The following is a 27,152-nucleotide window of genomic DNA, read 5'->3' on the forward strand; positions in this document are numbered from 1 at the left end:
TGCTCAAAAAAATAAAGGGAACACTCAAATAACACATCCTAGATCTAAATGAATGAAATATTCTCATTGAATACTTTGTTCTGTACAAAGTTGAATGTGCTGACAACAAAATCACACAAAAATCATCAATGGAAATCAAATTTATTAACCAATGGAGGCCTGGATTTGGAGCCACACACAAAATTAAAGTGAAAAAACACACTACAGGCTGATCCAACTTTAATGTAATGTCCTTAAAACAAGTCAAAATGAGGCTCAGTATTGTGTGTGGCCTCCACGTGCCTGTATGACCTCCCTACAACGCCTGGGCATGCTCCTGATGAGGTGGCGGATGGTCTCCTGAGGGATCTCCTCCCAGACCTGGACTAAAGCATTCACCAACTCCTGGACAGTCTGTGGTGCAACGTGACGTTGGTGGATGGAGCGAGACATGATGTCCCAGATGTGCTCAATCGGATTCAGGTCTGGGGAACGGGCGGGCCAGTCCATAGCTTCAATGCCTTCATCTTGCAGTAACTGCTCACACACTCCAGCCACATGAGGTCTAGCATTGTCCTGCATTAGGAGGAACCCAGGGCCAACCGCACCAGCATATGGTCTCACAGGGGGTCTGAGGATCTCATCTCGGTACCTAATGGCAGTCAGGCTACCTCTGGTGAGCACATGGAGGACTGTGCGGCCCTCCAAAGAAATGCCACCCCACACCATTACTGACCCACTGCCAAACCGGTCATGCTGAAGGATGTTGCAGGCAGCAGACCGCTCTCCACGGCGTCTCCAGACTTTGTCACGTCTGTCATGTGCTCAGTGTGAACCTGCTTTCATCTGTGAGGAGCACAAGGCGCCAGTGGCGAATTTGCCAATCCTGGTGTTCTCTGACAAATGCCAAGCGTCCTGTACGGTGTTGGGCTGTGAGCACAACCCCCATCTGTGGACGTCGGGCCCTCATACCATCCTCATGGAGTCGGTTTCTAACCGTTTGTGCAGACACATGCACATTTGTGGCCTGCTGGAGGTCATTTTGCAGGGCTCTGGCAGTGCTCCTCCTGTTCCTTCTTGCACAAAGGCGGAGGTAGCGGTCCTGCTGCTGGTTTGTTGCCCTCCTACGGCCTCCTCCACGTCTCCTGGTGTACTGGCCTGTCTCCTGGTAGCGCCTCCAGCCTCTAGACACTACGCTGACAGACACAGCAAACCTTCTTGCCACAGCTCGCATTGATGTGCAATCCTGGATGAGCTGCACTACCTGAGCCACTTGTGTGGGTTGTAGAGTCCGTCTCATGCTACCACGAGTGTGAAAGCACCACCAACATTCAAAACTGACCAAAACATCAGCCAGACAGCATAGGTTCTGAGACGTGGTCTGTGGTCCCCACCTGCAGTACCACTCCTTTATTGAGTGTGTCTTGCTAATTGCCAATAATTTCCACCTGTTGTCTATTCCATTTGCACAACAGCAGGTGAAATTGATTGTCAATCAGTGTTGCTTCCTAAGTGGACAATTTAATTTCACAGAAGTTTGATTTACTTGGAGTTTTATTGTGTTATTTGAGTGTTCCCTTTATTTTTTTGAGCAGTGTAGTTAAGTAATGTCAACTCATTATTAACTGACACTAGTTAAGCCATTATTAAACACTAATATTTTAATGCTTATTAATAAAATAAATTCCATACATTCGCTTAAAATGAAAAGTTTGTAATGATTCATGTATTTTTTGTCAATGAATAATCAGCTGAGACGTTCCGTGTAAGTAGTGTTAATTCTGTGTAACTGTTAACAAAACAACATAAAGACGCCATAGTAATGACAATGTCATGCAGCCAAGAATAGATAAAAACATACATGTCCCACTGAAGGAAGTAGGGAAAAGGATTTAATAACTGGAGACAAGGGAAGAAGGAGAATGGCTGACAGATGTGAGACATTATTCAGTTATCAGCCTATACAGGCTCATTAGTAATCCATTAGCATGGAACCATTGATCTTTTGTGGAAAATGGCTTAATCCTAGCAATCATCATATGGAAAAAGGTATAATTCATCTCCAGCTCACAATAAGGCCCACTCCTCCTGCAATCACACGGCAGTTTTGCTCCAGCTGTCTTGTGTCACAGCAATTCAACCAAGGTAATTACGGAATGTGAGGCAGTGCAAAAGGATGTATGAAGGGATTAACTGAAGATAATGCACAAATCCTCCTGCCAGACAAGCCTCTCCATATGCAGCTACAGCGCCTGGGGTGGAAACAGCTAAACTGACAGCGTATCATGAATCTTTAAGAACGTCGTCTTACAAAACTGCTTACCAAGCAAACATGAACGATGTCAAAGTGCTCTCCAATTTCTAAAAAGCATTGCTACAATGTGCAATATTACCAAAAATTCATATCCCAATAATGTTATACATCACAATATACATGACTGTATTTGCCCCTTAACAAATTTCTTTTAATATTTAAAACAGTTTTTAAAGGATAATTTAATTTATTGAGGTAAAACAAGCTATACAAACCAACCTGGCTCTATGAGCACTGGCAATGAGTCAAATCTTTTACACAGCGCTGTGGAGGAATTTTTGGCCCACTTTTCTTTGCAGAATTGTTTTAATTCAGCCACACTGGAGTTTTTTCAGCATGAACAGACTGTTTAAAATCATGCCACAGCATCTCAATCGGACATCGATTAGGCCACTCCAAGGTGGACTTGCTGCTGAACTTCCGATTACTTGCTCCAGAACTTATGTACGGCTGACCTTAAAAATCACATACTATTGGCTGGATATTTTCTGGAGGAAAAAATTCCTGGTTCCATCTATTACAGTAAGTTGTCTGGGCCCTAAAGCAGCAAAGCAGCTCCAGACCACCACACTACCACCACCATGTTTTTTTTTATTACTTTTTCACATAGGGCAAAGTTATTTGGGTAGTTTTTTTCAATTAATAAATTACATAATTATTTAAAAACTGCTTTCTGTATTTATTTATGTTTTCTTTGTCTAATATTAAAGTTTGTTGGACAATCTGAAAAATGTAAATATGACAATATGAACCGTATAAAAGCATCATCAGTCAGTAGGATTCTATAACTACTTTTACAATGCTAGAGTTTAATACTTTTACAATTTATAAGAGTTCAATGTAGCTTTATTCATCTAATAATTAAGCAAGGTATGTAAAAGAACTTACAGAAGATGGTCACATGTACCAAAGGTTATTTTCAGGAGATTCTAGGATACTCAAATAGGTCTTAAAGTAACTACACGCCAAAACATTTTTACATTAAAAGCTAAAATATGGGGCACCAAGGTTTGAAGCCATGCCACTATGATCAGATCGCTGGTTTAAGTCCCAGTCATGCAGCTTGCCATCAGCTGCCAGAGCCCAGAGAGAGCAAAATTGATCATGTTCTCTCTGGGTGGGTAGATGGTGCTCTCTCTAGTCATCACTCCTAAGGTGATGTCGATCAGCACAAGGCGTCTGTGGGCTGATGTATTAGAACAACTCTACCGAATGAGCTGTGATGTTACTCTGCAATGCTGCGTCAGGAGCAGTTTGAAAAGAGAGGGTGGCTGACTTCACATGTGTCGGAGAAGGCATGTGCTACTCTCCACCCTCCTTGTGTTGTGGCATCACCAGTGATGGGGGATGTACAGCTGAGTAGCAGCTGAACGGGTGGGACAATACTGGCCCTGCTTAAAATGTTTAAATGTGAGATACTAGTATTAACTGCATTTAGATATCTGATCATATTACAAATAAATTAAGGATCATAAAGAATGTTCTTTATTGTTTCTAGTGTGCATAACAATAATATGATCTTGCTAGGGGACTTTTATTATGAAGCCCACAGTAGTGGATTAGCAACATTTTGATACAAATATAAATATCACTGTGCTGGTTGAACAGGTTCTGCTATTTGCTATGATGTGTGTATTATATCTGTATGGTACTCTTGTCAGAACACCTGCATGTAGTTACTGGCTTAGGGCAGGTTATGGGTAATACTGAAACATCGCAAACGTGTTTATTCTATTGTGATAAATACTGATATTTAGGACTACTCTTTAGTCCTAGACTTCATTCAGTTAATATTCTAATAACTTTGTCAAGACTGTTAATGGTGAGAAACTCAACAAAAGCTTTGGTTGAACCATGTAGTTGAACCAAATAGTAGGTTACTGGGAGGGGTAAGGGCAGCAAACGACAAATTCAAATTCAATTGACTATAACTAAAGAAAATCTTCTACAACAGCAAAATAAGCTTTAAGGAGACAGAATACTAGGGATTCACCTACAAATATAAGTAGATCATCCACTTGTTGATCTACTACAAAGGGAGCCATTCAAAAAAACAAATACAAAACCAGGGGAAAAACTGCAGAGAGCACACAAGCAACTGGAAAAAGACTACAAGGGATCAGATCTGGGATGTTCACATCCAGCCTTGGAAGACCAAAGTCCAGCACAATTCGGCAACTGTCCAGATTAAGCACACACAATTAATTGGCAGGTTTAGAAGATGCAGTGGTAGTGTGATGTGATATAGATGTTGAACAGAAACACACTGAATTGTGCTGCACTCCAGCCCTGCAGGACCTCAGTCTGCACCCCTGGATTAGATGCAAAAGTTAAGGGTGAAATGCCTTTAAGTTAAGGCGAGGAAACCGGGAGGAACAAACGGCAGAGAGTCACAAGCAGCTACACACACAACCCCCTAGCCCAAAACTCCCCAAAGGCATGGCATAAAGAGACTGAAGGGGGTAAGGGTGGTGGGTCTGAAGGGGCTTGGGGCAGGCGGACGGGTTCAGGAAGAGGAGGCAATGTGTGAGGATGGACTCACCGCACTGGGCACCTGGGCCTCTTTGGGTCGTTTTGAATGGTCCAGAGCAAAGATAGTATATTCAGAGAGAAAAGCAGGCTCTGCTATCATCCCGGCCAGCAGCTGACCATCACCCCCCCCAAATCAGCCAATGCATTAATGATGGGGCCGGGCAGTGAAGTGGGGGGGAGGGAAACAGAGAGCAATGAGAAACATCACCAGCAGTAAAAATCAAGAGAGAGGACATGATTGTGAAAAACAGAGAATAAAGGACCTTTCACACTGAATACTAATTTTTCAGACGTAAAAAACGGATACGATTTTTAATGTAGTCGAACTTCCACAACGACTTTGACGTGCTTTTGTTTTCTGTTAACATGCAATTTGTGTACAAATAACCGCCAACTATCTGCCGAGCACAAATCAGCGAGAGAGAAGTAATAGTCTGCATGAGACATGATCAGACTAGAACAATCCTACAAAATCTTTATAAAACAGTTGAATAAAAGTATATATTATATTTAACAGTGGCTTCAGGCTCACTGGTTGGTCCACAGTCATGATGACTCACTGGAGCTCAGCTCTCTTATTGGTCAGTCTGATTTTAACGCATCAGACACCGCAGAAAATGTAACAGACAGAAATTTTACGCAGCGTCACATTCCACCAGTTTCAGATTTAGTCTTCATTTATTTATGCGTATCAATTTTAAAACATGACGCTTTTTTTACATCCGTAAAAATCAGATGCGGTTTGAAAGGCCTGAAAGAGAGAGAGACAGGGAGAGAAAGAGAGAAAGGGTGAAAGAGAAAGGTGAGACACAAAAACTTTACTGAGATTCTGCGTTTACACTTTTTGATGTCTCCACAAAATCTGATCTAGAAAATCTGGAAGCATTTCAACAATCTGATGTTTGTATTTTAGCCAGCAAAGTAAACATATAGGTTTCAGGTAGTAAAACAGTGAAACATCAAAAAGGTAAACTCACACCAGATATAGTGAAATGACATGGGGCTGAATTTACGGAAAGGTCCAGAAAAAAAATCAGAAATGTAGAAAAGCCAGGCTTGATTTCCAGTGATGGAAACAGTTTATACTTTTTCAGGGCAAATGCTATCAGCTGAGGGGAGGCAGAGAAATCAGCATCAGAGCTCAGAGGTGATTCAATTGTTTTAAGGTTCTGCAATCTAGTTCCATCAGGAACATTAAAAAAAAAGTGTAAGGGAGAAAAATAAATAAATTACTATGCAGAGAAAGTTAATCACACCTCTTCCTGTTTCCTACTCCAAGAGATTTTTTTTCTGTCACAACACAGAAAAAGGTCAACAATATCAAGATGCAGTGGTAAATTAATTCATATTAAGACAAAAACATGCAATCACAAACGTTCATTGGCATTTTCCCTTTAAATGGCTAATAAACTGCATATTTTAATTAATTTCTACATTGTTTTTATCCAATTTTCTCAGATCACTCATTAGGGCTCCTCCCATCACTAGTAATGCCCTCAACACTACGAGGGTGAGGACTAGGGGTGGGAAAAAATATTGCAATTGGGATATATCATATCGTTTATGCTTGCAATACATTATTGATACGTGGCGTCAAATATGGACACTTTTATTGAAACACAGGTGCTCTAAACCCTTTTGAATTGCCAACCCCCCCAACTAGTCTTACTAAAGTTATTGCTTCATTACCTCACATGGTGGCGCTAATCAAATGAACAGGGTAAAGCTGTGGTGAAGAACATTTGTTGTTACATTCCGTAAAACTGACAACAATAAATCCATATTTTCTGACATATGATTGCGTAGGAGTATTTTATCCTCTTCAGTAACACAAATGCTGTAAAGTACTGTAGAGAATTGTACCACCCAGAGAGAGCATAGCCAATAGTGGTCTCTCAGACTCTGGCTGCTGATAGCGAAGCAGCATTATCTGGAATTCAAACTGACGATTCCTTTGCACCTTAGTCTGCTAGACTACTCAGAATTAATTAAACGCATACTTAACTAAATACATTTGAAAAATTGATTTAACAAACGACCACAAATGGACATCATCAAAGCTGTCATCATCAAAGCTGTAAATTAATTACAAAAGAAGCTTGCATTTATTTTATCTAATCAACAGCCTCTGACTAATGAAGCACAACTTCTTATCTTATATTAGTCAAAACCCTTAATCTGGATTAATGTGAACGAGTAGCTGGATGAACCATTGTGATCACCGCTTTAATCTACTGCACAGATTTCTTTTAAACTTGTGTACATGGTTCTACAATGCTAAGAAAATAATAGAATTTGTTTCTTAACAGGTCAATAGTGAAATTCTGTGTAAATTCATTAATGTAAAAATGCTTAAATGACATTTAAATAAAAGCCTATTTATGGTAATAAACTATCTAACTGCCCACTGCATGTTTGGAGGGGAACAAAACCTATGATTTCCATCGAGGTACTTTTTGGCAAAGCATCTTTAAATACAAGTTAACTTCTTGTTGTGGCCACTCATTAAACAAAACAACAAAAAAAGAACAAATAACCCTTTAGTTTTTGTTATAAGATTTTCTAAGTACAAAAATACAATTAAAGCGGAAGGGTGTATTCTTTACGTCAACAATGATAAACATTATTTCATATTATTTCACAAGTAAGTATTCGTACAATTTATAAACTCTCTCTATTTTTTTCCCGCCATCTTTTTTAGCAACTCTTTTTTAGCAAAAATCATTTGTGCAGCTTAAAATAATTGTAACTAAAAATGGTGGGCTGCCTGAAACAGAATAAAAAAGCATAATAAATAACTTGAGGACATTTTACATTGTAGCTTTTGTAATGCCATTTTTTAAATCGTGTTTTTCAATTTGTAAATATGTCTTGGATTAATTACTCAAAAGAAATGCTATAAAATGAGCTGGAATACAATTATTTTACAGTGACTATACTGTTTGCTGTTTGGGATATAATGTTTTGTACAACAACTTGTACAACGTTAATGTTTTTATTTGACAATATATTATCAAATAAATGATTGCAATAAGCGATATTATTTTAATTTTAAGACAATTGCATGTTACTAATATAAAAAAGGATAGTAAAACAAAATAATGCAATTAAACCCTTCTAAGAGTAATGATCTTTTTAATTATTAAGGTTATTTAGATATTTAAATACTATACTAATACTACTAATACTAATATTAATTCCATTTTCTTAGAATAAAAAATAAACAACATAACAGTGTTGTTAAAACAAAATTTAAAGCCATTCGAACATTAATGGGCTTTTTTTGTTAACAAAAACCTTAGGCAATACTAAGGACATCAAAAATGATTAAATTTATGTCAGTATATATTGAACAGTAAGTCAATAATGTAACTATCGTGACAGGCCCACCAATAGAAAAAAAACAATTTATATTGTAGTTATAACTTAAATGCATTTGATTATTTAATGAAATCCATATTTTAGAGATTTATTAATACTAGTAAATATCACTGGACAACCAAAAAAATCTGTTAAATGTTTTAAAGCACAAACTGGTATACACAGAAGGTTAAAGAATAAATTGCCAATAAATTGCTCTGAGAACAGCTTCTACAATGTTTTGGTCATTGAGGGTCTGCATTTAGTTTCATAAGAGTGCAAGTGCACTAAGCCTTAAAAAGTCATACTTTAATACAAAGTAATGGCGTTTTCCTCCTTGTTGTCTTTGTTCTTACTCAAAAGAGGCTTGGACTTGTACAGTGCCCTCCATAATTATTGGCACCCCTGGTTAAGATGTGTTCTTTAGCTTCTCATAAATTGAGTTTTGTTCAAAATAATATAGGACCACGATGGGAAAAAAAAGTAAAGTCCAACCTTTAACTCAAGTAAATTTTAAGGGGGAAATAAAATCCCTGACTAAGAAATAATTATTCTTCATAAAATCACCTGTTCCACAATTATTGGCACCCCTAACAATTCTTAGGAAATAAATTTAATAAAAGTATTTCTGTCACTTCTACAGTAGTTTACGAAGTTGATCAGAGTATGTAGGAACATTTAATTAGTAATTCACAACTTCCTGTTTCCCTGGGGTATAAATATGACGTGACACAGAGGCCATTTATCTTCAACATGGGAAAGACAAAGGAACATACCATTCAAGTGAGGCAGATGTGTGTTGACCTTCACAAGTCAGGCAATGGCTACAAGAAAATCGCTACTCGCCTACACCTGTCCATATCTACTGTCAGAGGAATTATTAAGAAGTTTAAAACAACTGGAACAGTGGTAAACAAGCCTGGACGAGGACGCAAGTTTATTTTGCCACCACGCACAGTGAGGAGGATGATAAGAGAAATAAAAAGTTCTCCAAAGCTCACTGTTACAGAATTGCAACAAATGGTAGCTTCTTGGGGTCACAAAGTCTCCAAAACAACCATCAGGCGCTATCTACATGCCACCAAGCTGTTTGGGAGGCATGCACGGAAGAAACCATTTCTCACTCACAATCATAAACGCAAACGTTTGGAGTTTGCTAAGCGGTACTGGGACTTCAACTGGGACCGTGTGCTTTGGTCAGATGAAACAAAGATAGAACTTTTTGGCAACAAATGCTCTAAGTGGGTCTGGCGTAACACAAGAGCTGAGTATGCAGAAAAGCACCTCATGCCCACTGTGAAATACGGCGGGGGATCAGTGATGCTGTGGGCCTGTTTCTCTTCTAAAGGCCCTGGGAACCTTGTTAGGGTGCATGGCATCATGAATGCTCTAAAATACCAGGACATTTTAAAACAAAATCTGGTGGCTTCTGCCCGAAAGCTGAAGATGGGTCGTCACTGGGTCTTTCAGCAAGATAATGACCCTAAACATGTGGCCAAATCTACACAGAAATGGTTCACCGCACACAGAATCAAGCTCCTCCCATGGCCATCTCAGTCCCCAGACCTCAACCCCATTGAAAACCTGTGGGGTGAACTGAAGAGGAGAGTGCAGAGGAGAGGACCCAGGTCGTTGGATGATTTAGAGAGAATGTGCAAAGAGGAATGGTCAAAGATCCCTCTTTCTGTATTCTCCCATCTTGTGAAACATTACAGGAGAAGATTAGGTGCTGTTTTGTTGGCAAAAGGGGGTTGTACAAAGTATTAACATCAGGGGTGCTAATAATTGTGGCACACATGATTTGATGTTAAATAATTATTTCTTAATGTGGGATTTTTTTCCTACTGAATAAATTTACTTGAGTTAAAGGTTGTATTTTACTTTTTTTTCCCATCGTGGTCCTATATTATTTTGAACAAAACTCAATTTATGAGAAGCTAAAGAACACATCTTAACCAGGGGTGCCAATAATTATGGAGGGCACTGTATATCTGTAAAGCTGCTTTGTAACAATATTTGTTGTAAAAAGCGTGATATAAAAAACTGAATTTAGTTGAATTACCTCTCGGTCACTTGGGGTGGAGGGGGCATCTTGGTGTAGACCACGCCTCTCACCTGAGCTCACCTAGCGAAGCACAATATGCATACGGAGAGAGAAATGTATTAAAACAGAACATGATGCACAAACATACAAACAGTCTAATGCGAGAATCTCCAGAAGCAAAATGAACATTTGAAAGTTACTATAAATAAAATCTGTATAAAAAGAGGCATATTCTGTTCAGATCAGAAACACAGCAACTTTCTGCAAAATAATGCCTTGCTAAAATAGACTACATCCTATTATAAATACTATTATAAATATATAGTTTATACTAAATTATTATTTTAAAACATTATTTCGTTATTTTGAGATACTAAACTGTTACTTTAAGATACTGGTGGTTGGTGCGGTGCAGTGGATAACTCCACCTGGGTGACTATGCTGTGCTTCATCAATAAGTGTCTATGGGCTAGACTCTGAACGCTATATTGGCCAGCCTCTGTAAAAGAAATAACGCTCTGCATAAGAGAGTCAGCTAATGCTGTAAATAAAATATAAAAGAAACTAAACTGTAATTAAGTTGGCTTGGAAAAGCCAACTTATTGTTCTTCGTAATCTTCTTATTATTATTATTATTATTAAGTTGGCTTGGAAAAGCCAACTTATTGTTCTTCGTAATCTTCTTATTAAGTTGGCTTTGGAAAAGCCAACTTATTGTTCTTCGTTTTCTTCTTATTATTATTATTATTATTCTTACGCCTTTTTTTCTGTACGCTACTCCTCCTAGAGCTTTTATCGTAGAATCACGAAACTTTCACGGATCGTAGGACCTATAGTGAATTACGTTGCTTGTGCTTTTTGGAGCGATTTATCGTATGGTTTTCGTAAAAACTTCGTAAACGTACGCATTTTTTCCCCATAGGAATGAATGGGGGAGAATTTTGAACGTCCGTGACGGTCACAATTTTTGAGATACGGAGACCAAATTCGGCGAGCTAATAGATCTTATCAAGATCTTTAAATTAATAGTAGGTTGCGAAGCGATACGACGTACGGTTTTCGTACAATTGTCGTACGAAGTTTTCCCATAGAAATGAATGGGGGGCCCAGAGTTCCATCTCGCACACGAGCAGCTCTGCGCACGGAACCCCTTCTCTCCCCTGCTCCTCCAGTACTGTGAGTGTATGGAGGAGCTGCTGTATGGAGCAGCTATCAGTCAAAAGTTTGGACACCCCGGGCACCCCAGCCAGCGCTTTGCAACCACCTATTAACTGCTTAGCAACCACTCTCTCTTTCTCACTCTCTCTCTACTTCTCTCACTCTCTCTTTCTCACTCTCTCTCTACTTCTCTCACTCTCTCTTTCTCACTCTCTCTCTACTTTTCACTCTATCTTTTGCTCTCTACTTCTCTGTTTCTCACTCTCTCTTTTGCTCTCTACTTATCTACTTCTCGCTCTCTCTTTTGCTCTCTACTTCTCACTCTCTCTTTTGCTCTCTACTTCTCTATTTCTCACTCTCTCTTTCTCACTCTCTCTCTATGTCTCTATTTCTCACTCTCTTTTGCTCTCTACTTCTCTATTTCTCACTCTCTTTTGCTCTCTACTTCTCTATTTCTCACTCTTTCTTTCTCACTCTCTCTCTACGTCTCTATTTCTCACACTCTCTTTCTCACTCTCTCTACTTCTCTATTTCTCACTCTCTTTTGCTCTCTACTTCTCTATTTCTCACTCTCTCTACGTCTCTATTTCTCACTCTCTCTTTTGCTCTCTACTTCTCTATTTCTCACTCTCTTTTGCTCTCTACTTATCTCTTTCTCACGCTCTATGTCTCTATATCTTTTTCTCTCTACTTCTCTATTTCTCACTCTCTCTTTTGCTCTTTACATTTCTTTATTTCTCACTCTCTCTTTCTCACTCTCTCTACTTCTCTATTTCTCACTCTCTTTTGCTCTCTACTTCTCTATTTCTCACTCTCTTTCTCACTCTACTTCTGAATTTCTCACTCTCTTTCTCACTCTCTCTCTACGTCTCTATTTCTCACTCTCTCTTTTACTCTCTACTTCTCTATTTCTCACTCTTTCTTTCTCTCTTTCTCACTCTCTCTCTCTACGTCTCAATTTCTCTTTCTCGCTACTTTTCTATTTCTCTATTCTCTCTTACTCTTTCTTTATTTCTCGCTCTTCTCTCTACTTCTCTTTCACTCTACTTTTCTATGTCTTGCTTTCTCTTTCTTTTTATGTCTGGAATATGTTAGCAACTGCCTAGCAACCAGTTAGCAACACCTTAGCAACCACCTGGAAAATGTTAGCAACTGCCTAGCAACCACTTAGCAACCATGTGGAATACGTTAGCAACTGCCTAGCAACCAGTTAGCAACACCTTAGCAACCACCTGGAAAACGTTAACAACTGCCTAGCAACTGCTTAGCAACCACTTCAGAAATATTAGCAACTGCCTAGCAACCAGTTAGATACACCTTAGCAACCACCTGGAAAACATTAGCAAGTGCCTAGCAACCACTTAGCAACCATGTGGAATACGTTAGGAACTGCCTAGTAACCATTTAGCAACCACCTCGGATACCATAGCAACACCTTAGCAACCGCCTAGCAACCACCTAGCAACACCTTAGCAACCACCCAGGATAACATAGCAACACCTTAGCAACCACCTAGCAACCACCTAGCAACACCTTAGCAACCACCCCGGATACCATAGCAACACCTTAGCAACCATCTAGCAACACCTTAGCAACCACCTAGCAACCACCTAGCAACACCTTAGCAACCACCTAGCAACACCTTAGCAACCAACCCAGATACCATAGCAACCGCCTAGCAACACCTTAGCAACCACCCTGGATACCATAGCAACACCTTAGCAACCGCCTAGCAACACGTTAGCAACCACCTAGCAACCACCCGGATACCATAGCAACACCTTAGCAACCACCTGGCAACACCTTAGCAACCGCCTAGCAACACCTTAGCAACCGCCTAGCAACACCTTAGCAACCACCCCAGATACCATAGCAACACCTTAGCAACCACCTAGCAACACCTTAGCAACCACCTAGCAACACCTTAGCAACCACCCCGGATACCATAGCAACACCTTAGCAACCACCTAGCAACATCTTAGCAACCACCCCGGATGCCATAACAACACCTTAGCAACCGCCTAGCAACCACCTAGCAACACCTTAGCAACCACCCAGGATACCATAACAACACCTTAGCAACCACCTAGCAACACCTTAGCAACCACCCCGGATACCATAGCAACACCTTAGCAACCATCTAGCAACACCTTAGCAACCACCCCAGATACCATAGCAACACCCTAGCAACCACCTAGCAACACCTTAGCAACCACCCCAGATACCATAGCAACACCTTAGCAACCGCATAGCAACACCTTAGCAACCACCTAGCAACCACCTAGCAACACCTTAGCAACCACCCCGGATACCATAGCAACCGCCTAGCAACCGCCTAGCAACACCCTAGCAACCACCTAGCAACACCTTGGCAACACCCCGGATACCATAGCAACACCTTAGCAACCACCTAGCAACCACCTAGCAACACCTTACCAACCACCCTGGATACCATAGCAACACCTTAGCAACCACCTAGCAACACCTTAGCAACCAACCCGGATACCGTATCAACACCTTAGCAACCACTTGGAAACCATGTGGAATATGTTAGCAACTGCATAGCAACCAGTTAGCAACCACTTAGCAACCACCTGGAAAATATTAGAAACTGCCTAGCAACCACTTAACAACCATGTGGAATACATTAGCAATTGCCTAGCAACCAGTTAGCAACAGCTTAGCAACCACCTGGAATATGTAAGAATCTGCTTAGCAACCAATTAGCAAACACTAAGCAACGATGTGGAATACATTAGCAACTGCCTAGTAACTACCTAGCAACCACTTAGCAACACTTTACTTTATATAGGTATATATAAAGTAAAGTGTTTATATTACTTTATAAGACAATTATTAGCTTTTCACCATGTTAGCCAAAACTTTTTAGACTTTAACATTTAGCTGAAAGTCAACAGCAAAGCAACCACTCTTCACACGCTTTAGACAGAAATATCTTAGCAACCATTTTAACTTTTTCAACGTTATTAACGTACTTTTCCAAGCCAACTTAAAGTTCGTTATCGAACTTTCCTTTTCTAGTTATTATTATTATTATTCTTACGCCTTTTTTTCTGTACGCTACTCCTCCTAGAGCTTTTATCGTAGAATCACGAAACTTTCACGGATCGTAGGACCTATAGTGAATTACGTTGCTTGTGCTTTTTGGAGCGATTTATCGTATGGTTTTCGTAAAAACTTCGTAAACGTACGCATTTTTTCCCCATAGGAATGAATGGGGGAGAATTTTGAACGTCCGTGACGGTCACAATTTTTGAGATACGGAGACCAAATTCGGCGAGCTAATAGATCTTATCAAGATCTTTAAATTAATAGTAGGTTGCGAAGCGATACGACGTACGGTTTTCGTACAATTGTCGTACGAAGTTTTCCCATAGAAATGAATGGGGGGCCCAGAGTTCCATCTCGCACACGAGCAGCTCTGCGCACGGAACCCCTTCTCTCCCCTGCTCCTCCAGTACTGTGAGTGTATGGAGGAGCTGCTGTATGGAGCAGCTATCAGTCAAAAGTTTGGACACCCCGGGCACCCCAGCCAGCGCTTTGCAACCACCTATTAACTGCTTAGCAACCACTCTCTCTTTCTCACTCTCTCTCTACTTCTCTCACTCTCTCTTTCTCACTCTCTCTCTACTTCTCTCACTCTCTCTTTCTCACTCTCTCTCTACTTTTCACTCTATCTTTTGCTCTCTACTTCTCTGTTTCTCACTCTCTCTTTTGCTCTCTACTTATCTACTTCTCGCTCTCTCTTTTGCTCTCTACTTCTCACTCTCTCTTTTGCTCTCTACTTCTCTATTTCTCACTCTCTCTTTCTCACTCTCTCTCTATGTCTCTATTTCTCACTCTCTTTTGCTCTCTACTTCTCTATTTCTCACTCTCTTTTGCTCTCTACTTCTCTATTTCTCACTCTTTCTTTCTCACTCTCTCTCTACGTCTCTATTTCTCACACTCTCTTTCTCACTCTCTCTACTTCTCTATTTCTCACTCTCTTTTGCTCTCTACTTCTCTATTTCTCACTCTCTCTACGTCTCTATTTCTCACTCTCTCTTTTGCTCTCTACTTCTCTATTTCTCACTCTCTTTTGCTCTCTACTTATCTCTTTCTCACGCTCTATGTCTCTATATCTTTTTCTCTCTACTTCTCTATTTCTCACTCTCTCTTTTGCTCTTTACATTTCTTTATTTCTCACTCTCTCTTTCTCACTCTCTCTACTTCTCTATTTCTCACTCTCTTTTGCTCTCTACTTCTCTATTTCTCACTCTCTTTCTCACTCTACTTCTGAATTTCTCACTCTCTTTCTCACTCTCTCTCTACGTCTCTATTTCTCACTCTCTCTTTTACTCTCTACTTCTCTATTTCTCACTCTTTCTTTCTCTCTTTCTCACTCTCTCTCTCTACGTCTCAATTTCTCTTTCTCGCTACTTTTCTATTTCTCTATTCTCTCTTACTCTTTCTTTATTTCTCGCTCTTCTCTCTACTTCTCTTTCACTCTACTTTTCTATGTCTTGCTTTCTCTTTCTTTTTATGTCTGGAATATGTTAGCAACTGCCTAGCAACCAGTTAGCAACACCTTAGCAACCACCTGGAAAATGTTAGCAACTGCCTAGCAACCACTTAGCAACCATGTGGAATACGTTAGCAACTGCCTAGCAACCAGTTAGCAACACCTTAGCAACCACCTGGAAAACGTTAACAACTGCCTAGCAACTGCTTAGCAACCACTTCAGAAATATTAGCAACTGCCTAGCAACCAGTTAGATACACCTTAGCAACCACCTGGAAAACATTAGCAAGTGCCTAGCAACCACTTAGCAACCATGTGGAATACGTTAGGAACTGCCTAGTAACCATTTAGCAACCACCTCGGATACCATAGCAACACCTTAGCAACCGCCTAGCAACCACCTAGCAACACCTTAGCAACCACCCAGGATAACATAGCAACACCTTAGCAACCACCTAGCAACCACCTAGCAACACCTTAGCAACCACCCCGGATACCATAGCAACACCTTAGCAACCATCTAGCAACACCTTAGCAACCACCTAGCAACCACCTAGCAACACCTTAGCAACCACCTAGCAACACCTTAGCAACCAACCCAGATACCATAGCAACCGCCTAGCAACACCTTAGCAACCACCCTGGATACCATAGCAACACCTTAGCAACCGCCTAGCAACACGTTAGCAACCACCTAGCAACCACCCGGATACCATAGCAACACCTTAGCAACCACCTGGCAACACCTTAGCAACCGCCTAGCAACACCTTAGCAACCGCCTAGCAACACCTTAGCAACCACCCCAGATACCATAGCAACACCTTAGCAACCACCTAGCAACACCTTAGCAACCACCTAGCAACACCTTAGCAACCACCCCGGATACCATAGCAACACCTTAGCAACCACCTAGCAACATCTTAGCAACCACCCCGGATGCCATAACAACACCTTAGCAACCGCCTAGCAACCACCTAGCAACACCTTAGCAACCACCCAGGATACCATAACAACACCTTAGCAACCACCTAGCAACACCTTAGCAACCACCCCGGATACCATAGCAACACCTTAGCAACCATCTAGCAACACCTTAGCAACCACCCCAGATACCATAGCAACACCCTAGCAACCACCTAGCAACACCTTAGCAACCACCCCAGATACCATAGCAACACCTTAGCAACCGCATAGCAACACCTTAGCAACCACCTAGCAACCACCTAGCAACACCTTAGCAACCACCCCGGATACCATAGCAACCGCCTAGCAACCGCCTAGCAACACCCTAGCAACCACCTAGCAACACCTTGGCAACACCCCGGATACCATAGCAACACCTTAGCAACCACCTAGCAACCACCTAGCAACACCTTACCAACCACCCTGGATACCATAGCAACACCTTAGCAACCACCTAGCAACACCTTAGCAACCAACCCGGATACCGTATCAACACCTTAGCAACCACTTGGAAACCATGTGGAATATGTTAGCAACTGCATAGCAACCAGTTAGCAACCACTTAGCAACCACCTGGAAAATATTAGAAACTGCCTAGCAACCACTTAACAACCATGTGGAATACATTAGCAATTGCCTAGCAACCAGTTAGCAACAGCTTAGCAACCACCTGGAATATGTAAGAATCTGCTTAGCAACCAATTAGCAAACACTAAGCAACGATGTGGAATACATTAGCAACTGCCTAGTAACTACCTAGCAACCACTTAGCAACACTTTACTTTATATAGGTATATATAAAGTAAAGTGTTTATATTACTTTATAAGACAATTATTAGCTTTTCACCATGTTAGCCAAAACTTTTTAGACTTTAACATTTAGCTGAAAGTCAACAGCAAAGCAACCACTCTTCACACGCTTTAGACAGAAATATCTTAGCAACCATTTTAACTTTTTCAACGTTATTAACGTACTTTTCCAAGCCAACTTAAAGTTCGTTATCGAACTTTCCTTTTCTAGTTATTATTATTATTCTTACGCCTTTTTTTCTGTACGCTACTCCTCCTAGAGCTTTCAACGTAGAATCACGAAACTTTCACGGATCGTAGGACCTATGCCAACTTAGCGTGCTTGTGCTTTTTGGAGCGATTTATCGTACGGTTTTCGTAAAAACTTCGTAAACGTACGCATTTTTTCCCCATAGGAATGAATGGGGCGAAATTTTAAACGTCCGTAACCGCCACAATTTTTGAGATACGAAGACCAAATTTGGCGAGCTTATAGATCTTACCGAGATCTTTAAATTAATAGCAGGTTGCGAAGCGATACGACGTACGGTTTTCGTACAATTTTCGTACGAAGTTTTCCCATAGAAATGAATGGGGGGCCCAGAGTTCCATCTCGCACACGAGCAGCTCTGCGCACGGAACCCCTTCTCTCCCCTGCTCCTCCAGTACTGTGAGTGTATGGAGGAGCTGCTGTATGGAGCAGCTATCAGTCAAAAGTTTGGACACCCCGGCACCCCAGCCAGGGCTTTGCAACCACCTATTAACTGCTTAGCAACCACTCTCTCTTTCTCACTCTCTCTCTACTTCTCTCACTCTCTCTTTCTCACTCTCTCTCTACTTCTCTCACTCTCTCTTTCTCACTCTCTCTCTACTTTTCACTCTCTCTTTTGCTCTCTACTTCTCTGTTTCTCACTCTCTCTTTTGCTCTCTACTTATCTACTTCTCACTCTCTCTTTTGCTCTCTACTTCTCTACTTCTCACTCTCTCTTTTGCTCTCTGCTTCTCTATTTCTCACTCTCTCTTTTGCTCTCTGCTTCTCTATTTCTCACTCTCTCTTTTGCTCTCTACTTCTCACACTCTCTTTTGCTCTCTACTTCTCTATTTCTCACTCTCTTTTGCTTTCTACTTCTCTATTTCTCACTCTCTCTTTTGCTCTCTACTTCTCGCTCTCTCTTTTGCTCTCTACTTCTCACTCTCTCTTTTGCTCTCTACTTCTCTCTTTCTCACTCTCTCTACGTCTCTATTTCTCACTCTCTCTTTTGCTCTCTACTTCTCTATTTCTCACTCTCTTTTGCTCTCTACTTCTCTATTTCTCACTCTTTCTTTCTCTCTCTCTACGTCTCTATTTCTCACACTCTCTTTCTCACTCTCTCTACTTCTCTATTTCTCACTCTCTCTTTTGCTCTCTACTTCTCTATTTCTCACTCTCTCTACGTCTCTATTTTTCACTCTCTCTTTTGCTCTCTACTTCTCTTTCTCACTCTCTTTTGCTCTCTACTTATCTCTTTCTCACGCTCTGTCTCTATATCTTTTTCTCTCTACTTCTCTATTTCTCACTCTCTTTTGCTCTTTACATTTCTTTATTTCTCACTCTCTCTTTCTCTCTTTCTCACTCTCTCTCTACTTCTCTATTTCTCACTCTCTTTTGCTCTCTACTTCTCTATTTCTCACTCTCTTTCTCACTCTACTTCTGAATTTCTCACTCTCTTTCTCTCTCTCTACGTCTCTATTTCTCACTCTCTCTTTTACTCTCTACTTCTCTATTTCTCACTCTTTCTTTCTCTCTCACTCTCTCTCTCTACGTCTCAATTTCTCTTTCTCGCTACTTTTCTATTTCTCTATTCTCTCTTACTCTTTCTTTATTTCTCGCTCTTCTCTCTACTTCTCTTTCACTCTACTTTTCTGTCTTGCTTTCTCTTTCTATCTATCTCTCTACTACTTCCTCTTTCTTTCTCTACTTCTTTATTTCTCTATGTCCCTTTTTCTCTAATTCTCTTTTTCTCGCTCAATATTTCTCTCAACTTGTCACTCTTTTTCTCACATTCTCGCGTATTCTTTCTCTTTTTCTCGCGATTTTCTCCATACTTCTTTATTTCTTGCTCTCCCTTTTTCTGTACTTCCACATTTAACACTCTCTCTTTTTCTCTACTTCAACCATTTTAGAAATGATAGCAACAACCTAGCAACCAGTTATCAACACCTTAGCAACCACCTGGTAAACATTAGCAACTGCCTAGCAACCACTTTAGAAATGATCACAACCACTCAGCAACCATCTGGAATATGTTAGCAACTGCCTAGCAACCAGTTAGCAACACCTTAGCAACCACCTGGAAAATGTTAGCAACTGCCTAGAAACCACTTAGCAACCACTTTAGAAATGATCACAACTGCCTAGCAACCACTTAGCAACCATGTGGAATACGTTAGCAACTGCCTAGCAACCAGTTAGCAACACCTTAGCAACCACCTGGAAAACGTTAGCAACTGCCTAGCCACTGCTTAGCAACCACTTTAGAAATATTAGCAACTGCCTAGCAACCAGTTAGATACACCTTAGCAACCACCTGGAAAACATTAGCAAGTGCCTAGCAACCACTTAGCAACCATGTGGAATACGTTAGCAACTGCCTAGTAACCGTTTAGCAACCACCTCGGATACCATAGCAACACCTTAGCAACCGCCTAGCAACCACCTAGCAACACCTTAGCAACCACCCCGGATACCATAGCAACACCTTAGCAACCACCTAGCAACACCTTAGCAGCCACCCAGGATACCATAGCAACACCTTAGCAACCATCTAGCAACACCTTAGCAACCACCTAGCAACACCTTAGCAACCACCTAGCAACCACGTAGCAACACCTTAGCAACCACCCCAGATACCATAGCAACACCTTAGCAACCACCTAGCAACCACCTAGCAACACCTTAGCAGCCACCCAGGATACCATAGCAACACCTTAGCAACCATCTAGCAACACCTTAGCAACCATCTAGCAACACCTTAGCAACCACCTAGCAACACCTTAGCAACCAACCCGGATACCATAGCAACCGCCTAGCAACACCTTAGCAAGCATCCCGGATACCATAGCAACACTTTAGCAACCACCTAGCAACACCTTAGCAACCACCTAGCAACCACCTAGCAACACCTTAGCAACCACCCCGGATACCATAGCAACCGCTTAGCAACCACCTAGCAACACCCTAGCAACCACCTAGCAACACCTTGGCAGCCACCCTGGATACCATAGCAACACCTTAGCAACCATCTAGCAACACCTTAGCAACCACCCCAGATACCATAGCAACACCTTAGCAACCACATAGCAACACCTTAGGAACCACCCCAGACACCATAGCAACACCTTAGCAACCACCTAGCAACACCTTAGCAACCACCTTGCAACCACCTAGCAGCACCTTAGCAACCACCCCGGATACCATAGCAATACCTTAGCAACCGCCTAGCAACACCTTAGCAACCACCCTGGATACCATAGCAACACCTTAGCAACCGCCTAGCAACACATTAGCAACCACCTAGCAACCACCTGGATACCATAGCAACACCTTAGCAACCACCACAGATACCATAGCAACACCTTAGCAACCACCTAGCAACACCTTAGCAACCACCTAGCAACACCTTAGCAACCACCTAGCAACACCTTAGCAACCACCCCAGATACCATAGCAACACCTTAGCAACCACCTAGCAACACCTTAGCAACCACCTAGCAACACCTTAGCAACCACCCCGGATACCATAGCAACACCTTAGCAACCACCTAGCAACATTTTAGCAACCACCCCGGATACCATAACAACACCTTAGCAACCGCCTAGCAACCACCTAGCAACACCTTAGCAACCACCCAGGATACCATAACAACACCTTAGCAACCACCTAGCAACACCTTAGCAACCACCCCGGATACCATAGCAACACCTTACCAACCATCTAGCAACACCTTACCAACCACCCCAGATAGCATAGCAACACCCTAGCAACCACCTAGCAACACCTTAGCAACCACCTAGCAACCACCTAGCAACACCTTGGCAACACCCCGGATACCATAGCAACACCTTAGCAACCACCTAGCAACCACCTAGCAACACCTTACCAACCACCCTAGATACCATAGCAACACCTTAGCAACCACCTAGCAACACCTAAGCAACCAACCCGGATACCATATCAACACCTTAGCAACCACTTGGAAACCATGTGGAATATGTTAGCAACTGCATAGCAACCAGTTAGCAACCACTTAGCAACCACCTGGAAAATATTAGAAACTGCCTAGCAACCACTTAACAACCATGTGGAATACATTAGCAATTGCCTAGCAACCAGTTAGCAACAGCTTAGCAACCACCTGGAATATGTAAGAATCTGCTTAGCAACCAATTAGCAAACACTAAGCAACGATGTGGAATACATTAGCAACTGCCTAGTAACTACCTAGCAACCACTTAGCAACACTTTACTTTATATAGGTATATATAAAGTAAAGTGTTTATATTACTTTATAAGACAAATATTAGCTTTTCACCATGTTAGCCAAAACTTTTTGGACTTTAACATTTAGCTGAAAGTCAACAGCAAAGCAACCACTCTTCACACGCTTTAGACAGAAATATCTTAGCAACCATTTTAACTTTTTCAACGTTATTAACGTACTTTTCCAAGCCAACTTAAAGTTCGTTATCGAACTTTCCTTTTCTAGTTATTATTAGTGTGATTGCAGTAATGCAATCACAGTATTGTTCTTCTTAAGTCTTATTCTTCTTATTATTATTAGTGTGATTGCAGTAATGCAATCACAGTATTGTTCTTCTTAAGTCTTATTCTTCTTATTATTATTATTAGTGTGATTGCAGTAATGCAATCACAGTATTGTTCTTCTTAAGTCTTATTCTTCTTCTTCTTATTATTTTTATTATTAGTGTGATTGCAGTAATGCAATCACAGTATTGATCTTCTTAAGTCTTATTCTTCTTCTTCTTCTTCTTATTAGTGTGATTGCAGTAATGCAATCACAGTATTGTTCTTCTTAAGTCTTATTCTTATTATTATTATTCCACCTGTTTTTTGTCCGGTTAACTAGTGCCGCAGTTTTCGAAATATCGACTTCGTTCAAAAGAGAAAACGTGCGTCCATATCGGGAATGGTGGGCTTGTATACAGCTTTCCGATCGGACTTACGTTTTTCGTAAAAACTTCGTAAGTACGCGTTTTTTTGCCCATTGAAAATGAATGGGCAGAACTTTGCACGCCCGTGGACGTCGCAATTTTTGAAATACTAAGATGAAACCAATTGAGGACCTGTAGAACTTATTGAGCTCTTTCCGAAAATATGCGTTACGAAAAGTTACGACGTACGGATTTCGTACGAATGTCGTACGAAGTGGCCCCATTGGAATGAATGGGGCCAATCGGATGACGGCAGCTAGATCGAAGGACAGGTAGCTAGAACTCCAGTACTGTGTGTAATGGAGCAGCTATGGGATAAATCAGCGTTAGGTCAAAAGTTTGGACACCCCGGCCCCCCAGTACTGTGTGTAATGGAGCCACGGGTCAAAAGTTTGGACACCCCGGCCCCCCAGTACTGTGTGTAATGGAGCCACGGGTCAAAAGTTTGGACACCCCCGAACGGCCAGAGCAACCTAGCGTGCATAGCTGATTGATGTATTTGCACGTTGCGTAGCAACGTCGCAACGTGCAAACACCATTTAATCAAATTTATGCATATACATCACCTAGCAACCACCTAGAAACACCATAGCAACCACCCCGGATACCATAGCAACACCTTAGCAACCGCATAGCAACACCATAGCAACCACCTAGCAACCACCTAGCAACACCTTAGCAACCACCTAGCAACACCTTAGCAACCACCCAGGATACCATAGCAACACCTTAGCAACCGCCTAGCAACACCTTAGCAACCACCTAGCAAACACCTAGCAACACCTTAGCAACCACCCTGGATACCATAGCAACACCTTAGCAACCGCCTAGCAACACCTTAGCAACCACCTAGCAACCACCTAGCAACACCTTAGCAACCACCCCGGATACCATAGCAACACCTTAGCAACCGCCTAGCAACACCTTAGCAACCACCTAGCAACCACCTAGCAACACCTTAGCAACCACCCCGGATACCATAGCAACACCTTAGCAACCACCTAGCAACACCCTAGCAACCACCTAGCAACCACCTAGCAACACCTTAGCAACCACCCCGGATACCATAGCAACACCTTAGCAACCGCCTAGCAACACCCTAGCAACCACCTAGCAACCACCTAGCAACACCTTAGCAACCACCCCGGATACCATAGCAACACCTTAGCAACCGCCTAGCAACACCTTAGCAACCACCTAGCAACCACCTAGCAACACCCTAGCAACCACCCCGGATACCATAGCAACACCTTAGCAACCGCCTAGCAACACCTTAGCAACCACCTAGCAACCACCTAGCAACACCTTAGCAACCACCCCGGATACCATAGCAACACCTTAGCAACCGCCTAGCAACACCTTAGCAACCACCTAGCAACCAACTAGCAACACCTTAGCAACCACCCCGGATACCATAGCAACACCTTAGCAACCGCCTAGCAACACCCTAGCAACCACCTAGCAACCACCTAGCAACACCTTAGCAACCACCCCGGATACCATAGCAACACCTTAGCAACCGCCTAGCAACACCCTAGCAACCACCTAGCAACCACCTAGCAACACCTTAGCAACCACCCCGGATACCATAGCAACACCTTAGCAACCGCCTAGCAACACCTTAGCAACCACCTAGCAACCACCTAGCAACCACCTAGCAACACCTTAGCAACCACCCCAAATACCATAGCAACACCTTAGCAACCGCCTAGCAACACCTTAGCAACCACCTAGCAACACCTTCGCAACCACCTAGTAACCACCTAGCAACACCTTAGCAACCACCCCAGATACCATAGCAACACCTTAGCAACCGCCTAGCAACAGCTTAGCAACCACCTAGCAACATCTTAGCAACCACCCCGGATACCATAGCAACACCTTAGCAACACCTTAGCAGATACCAGCCAGCACTGCAATCACACTCGCAGTTTCTGCAGGAACTGCAATCTAGTTATTAGTGTGATTGCAGTAATGCAATCACAGTATTGTTCTTCTTAAGTCTTATTCTTCTTATTAGTGTGATTGCAGTAATGCAATCACAGTATTGTTCTTCTTAAGTCTTATTCTTCTTCTTCTTCTTCTTATTATTATTATTATTATTATTATTCCACCTGTTTTTTGTCCGGTTAACTAGTGCCGCAGTTTTCGAAATATCGACTTCGTCCAAAAGAGAAAACGTGCGTCCTTATCGGGAATGGTGGGCTTGTATACAGCTTTCCGATCGGACTTACGTTTTTCGTAAAAACTTCGTAAGTACGCGTTTTTTTGCCCATTGAAAATGAATGGCCAGAACTTTGCACGCCCGTGGACGTCGCAACTTTTGAAATACGAAGATGAAACCAATTGAGGACCTGTAGAACTTATTGAGCTCTTTCCGAAAATATGCGTTACGAAAAGTTACGACGTACGGATTTCGTACGATTGTCGTACGAAGTGGCCCCATTGGAATGAATGGGGCCAATCGGAGGACGGCTGCTAGATCGAAGGACAGGTAGCTAGAACTCCAGTACTGTGAGTGTATGGAGCAGCTATGGGATAAAACAGCATTAGGTCAAAAGTTTGGACACCCCGGCCCCCCAGCACTGTGTGTAATGGAGCCACGGGTCAAAAGTTTGGACACCCCGGCCCCCCAGTACTGTGTGTAATGGAGCCACGGGTCAAAAGTTTGGACACCCCCGAACGGCCAAAGCAACCTAGCGTGCATAGCTGATTGATGTATTTGCACGTTGCGTAGCAACGTGCAAACACCATTTAATCTAATTTATGCATATACATCACCTAGCAACCACCTAGCAACACCTTAGCAACCACCTAGCAACACCTTAGCAACCACCCAGGATACCATAGCAACACCTTAGCAACCGCCTAGCAACACCTTAGCAACCACCTAGCAAACACCTAGCAACACCTTAGCAACCACCCTGGATACCATAGCAACACCTTAGCAACCGCCTAGCAACACCTTAGCAACCACCTAGCAACCACCTAGCAACACCTTAGCAACCACCCCGGATACCATAGCAACACCTTAGCAACCGCCTAGCAACACCTTAGCAACCACCTAGCAACCACCTAGCAACACCTTAGCAACCACCCCGGATACCATAGCAACACCTTAGCAACCACCTAGCAACACCCTAGCAACCACCTAGCAACCACCTAGCAACACCTTAGCAACCACCCCGGATACCATAGCAACACCTTAGCAACCGCCTAGCAACACCCTAGCAACCACCTAGCAACCACCTAGCAACACCTTAGCAACCACCCCGGATACCATAGCAACACCTTAGCAACCGCCTAGCAACACCTTAGCAACCACCTAGCAACCACCTAGCAACACCCTAGCAACCACCCCGGATACCATAGCAACACCTTAGCAACCGCCTAGCAACACCTTAGCAACCACCTAGCAACCACCTAGCAACACCTTAGCAACCACCCCGGATACCATAGCAACACCTTAGCAACCGCCTAGCAACCACCTAGCAACCACCTAGCAACACCTTAGCAACCACCCCGGATACCATAGCAACACCTTAGCAACCACCTAGCAACATCTTAGCAACCACCTAGCAACCACTTAGCAACACCTTAGCAACCACCCCGGATACCATAGCAACACCTTAGCAACCGCCTAGCAACACCCTAGCAACCACCTAGCAACCACCTAGCAACACCTTAGCAACCACCCCGGATACCATAGCAACACCTTAGCAACCGCCTAGCAACACCCTAGCAACCACCTAGCAACCACCTAGCAACACCTTAGCAACCACCCCGGATACCATAGGAACACCTTAGCAACCGCCTAGCAACACCTTAGCAACCACCTAGCAACACCTTAGCAACCACCCCGGATACCTTAGCAACACCATAGCACATACCAGCCAGCACTGCAATCACACTCGCAGTTTCTGTAGGAACTGCAATCTAGTTATTATTATTATTATTATTATTATTATTCCACCTGTTTTTTGTCCGGTTAACTAGTGCCGCAGTTTTCGAAATATCGACTTCGTTCAAAAGAGAAAACGTGCGTCCATATCGGGAATGGTGGGCTTGTATACAGCTTTCCGATCGGACTTACGTTTTTCGTAAAAACTTCGTAAGTACGCGTTTTTTTGACCATTGAAAATGAATGGGCAGAACTTTGCACGCCCGTGGACGTCGCAATTTTTGAAATACGAAGATGAAACCAATTGAGGACCTGTAGAACTTATTGAGCTCTTTCCGAAAATATGCGTTACGAAAAGTTACGACGTACGGATTTCG

General features: G+C 42.3%; 1 protein-coding gene across 1 annotated transcript in view; it reads right to left on the reverse strand.

Annotated features, from left to right (window-relative positions):
• The window catches only part of golga4 (golgin A4), a 101,418-nt gene that overhangs the window by 41,439 nt on the left and 32,827 nt on the right, over nt 1-27,152 (reverse strand). Inside the window, exons 2-3 of the mRNA XM_007237265.4 lie at nt 10,248-10,310; nt 4,836-4,937 (exon numbers count right to left, since the gene is read on the reverse strand). Coding sequence (XP_007237327.3) covers nt 4,836-4,937; nt 10,248-10,310 — 165 coding nt within the window. The remainder of the gene's footprint in view (nt 1-4,835; nt 4,938-10,247; nt 10,311-27,152) is intronic.

This window comes from Astyanax mexicanus, chromosome 7, assembly GCF_023375975.1.
Source record: "Astyanax mexicanus isolate ESR-SI-001 chromosome 7, AstMex3_surface, whole genome shotgun sequence".
NCBI classification, from domain to species: Eukaryota; Metazoa; Chordata; class Actinopteri; order Characiformes; family Acestrorhamphidae; genus Astyanax; species Astyanax mexicanus.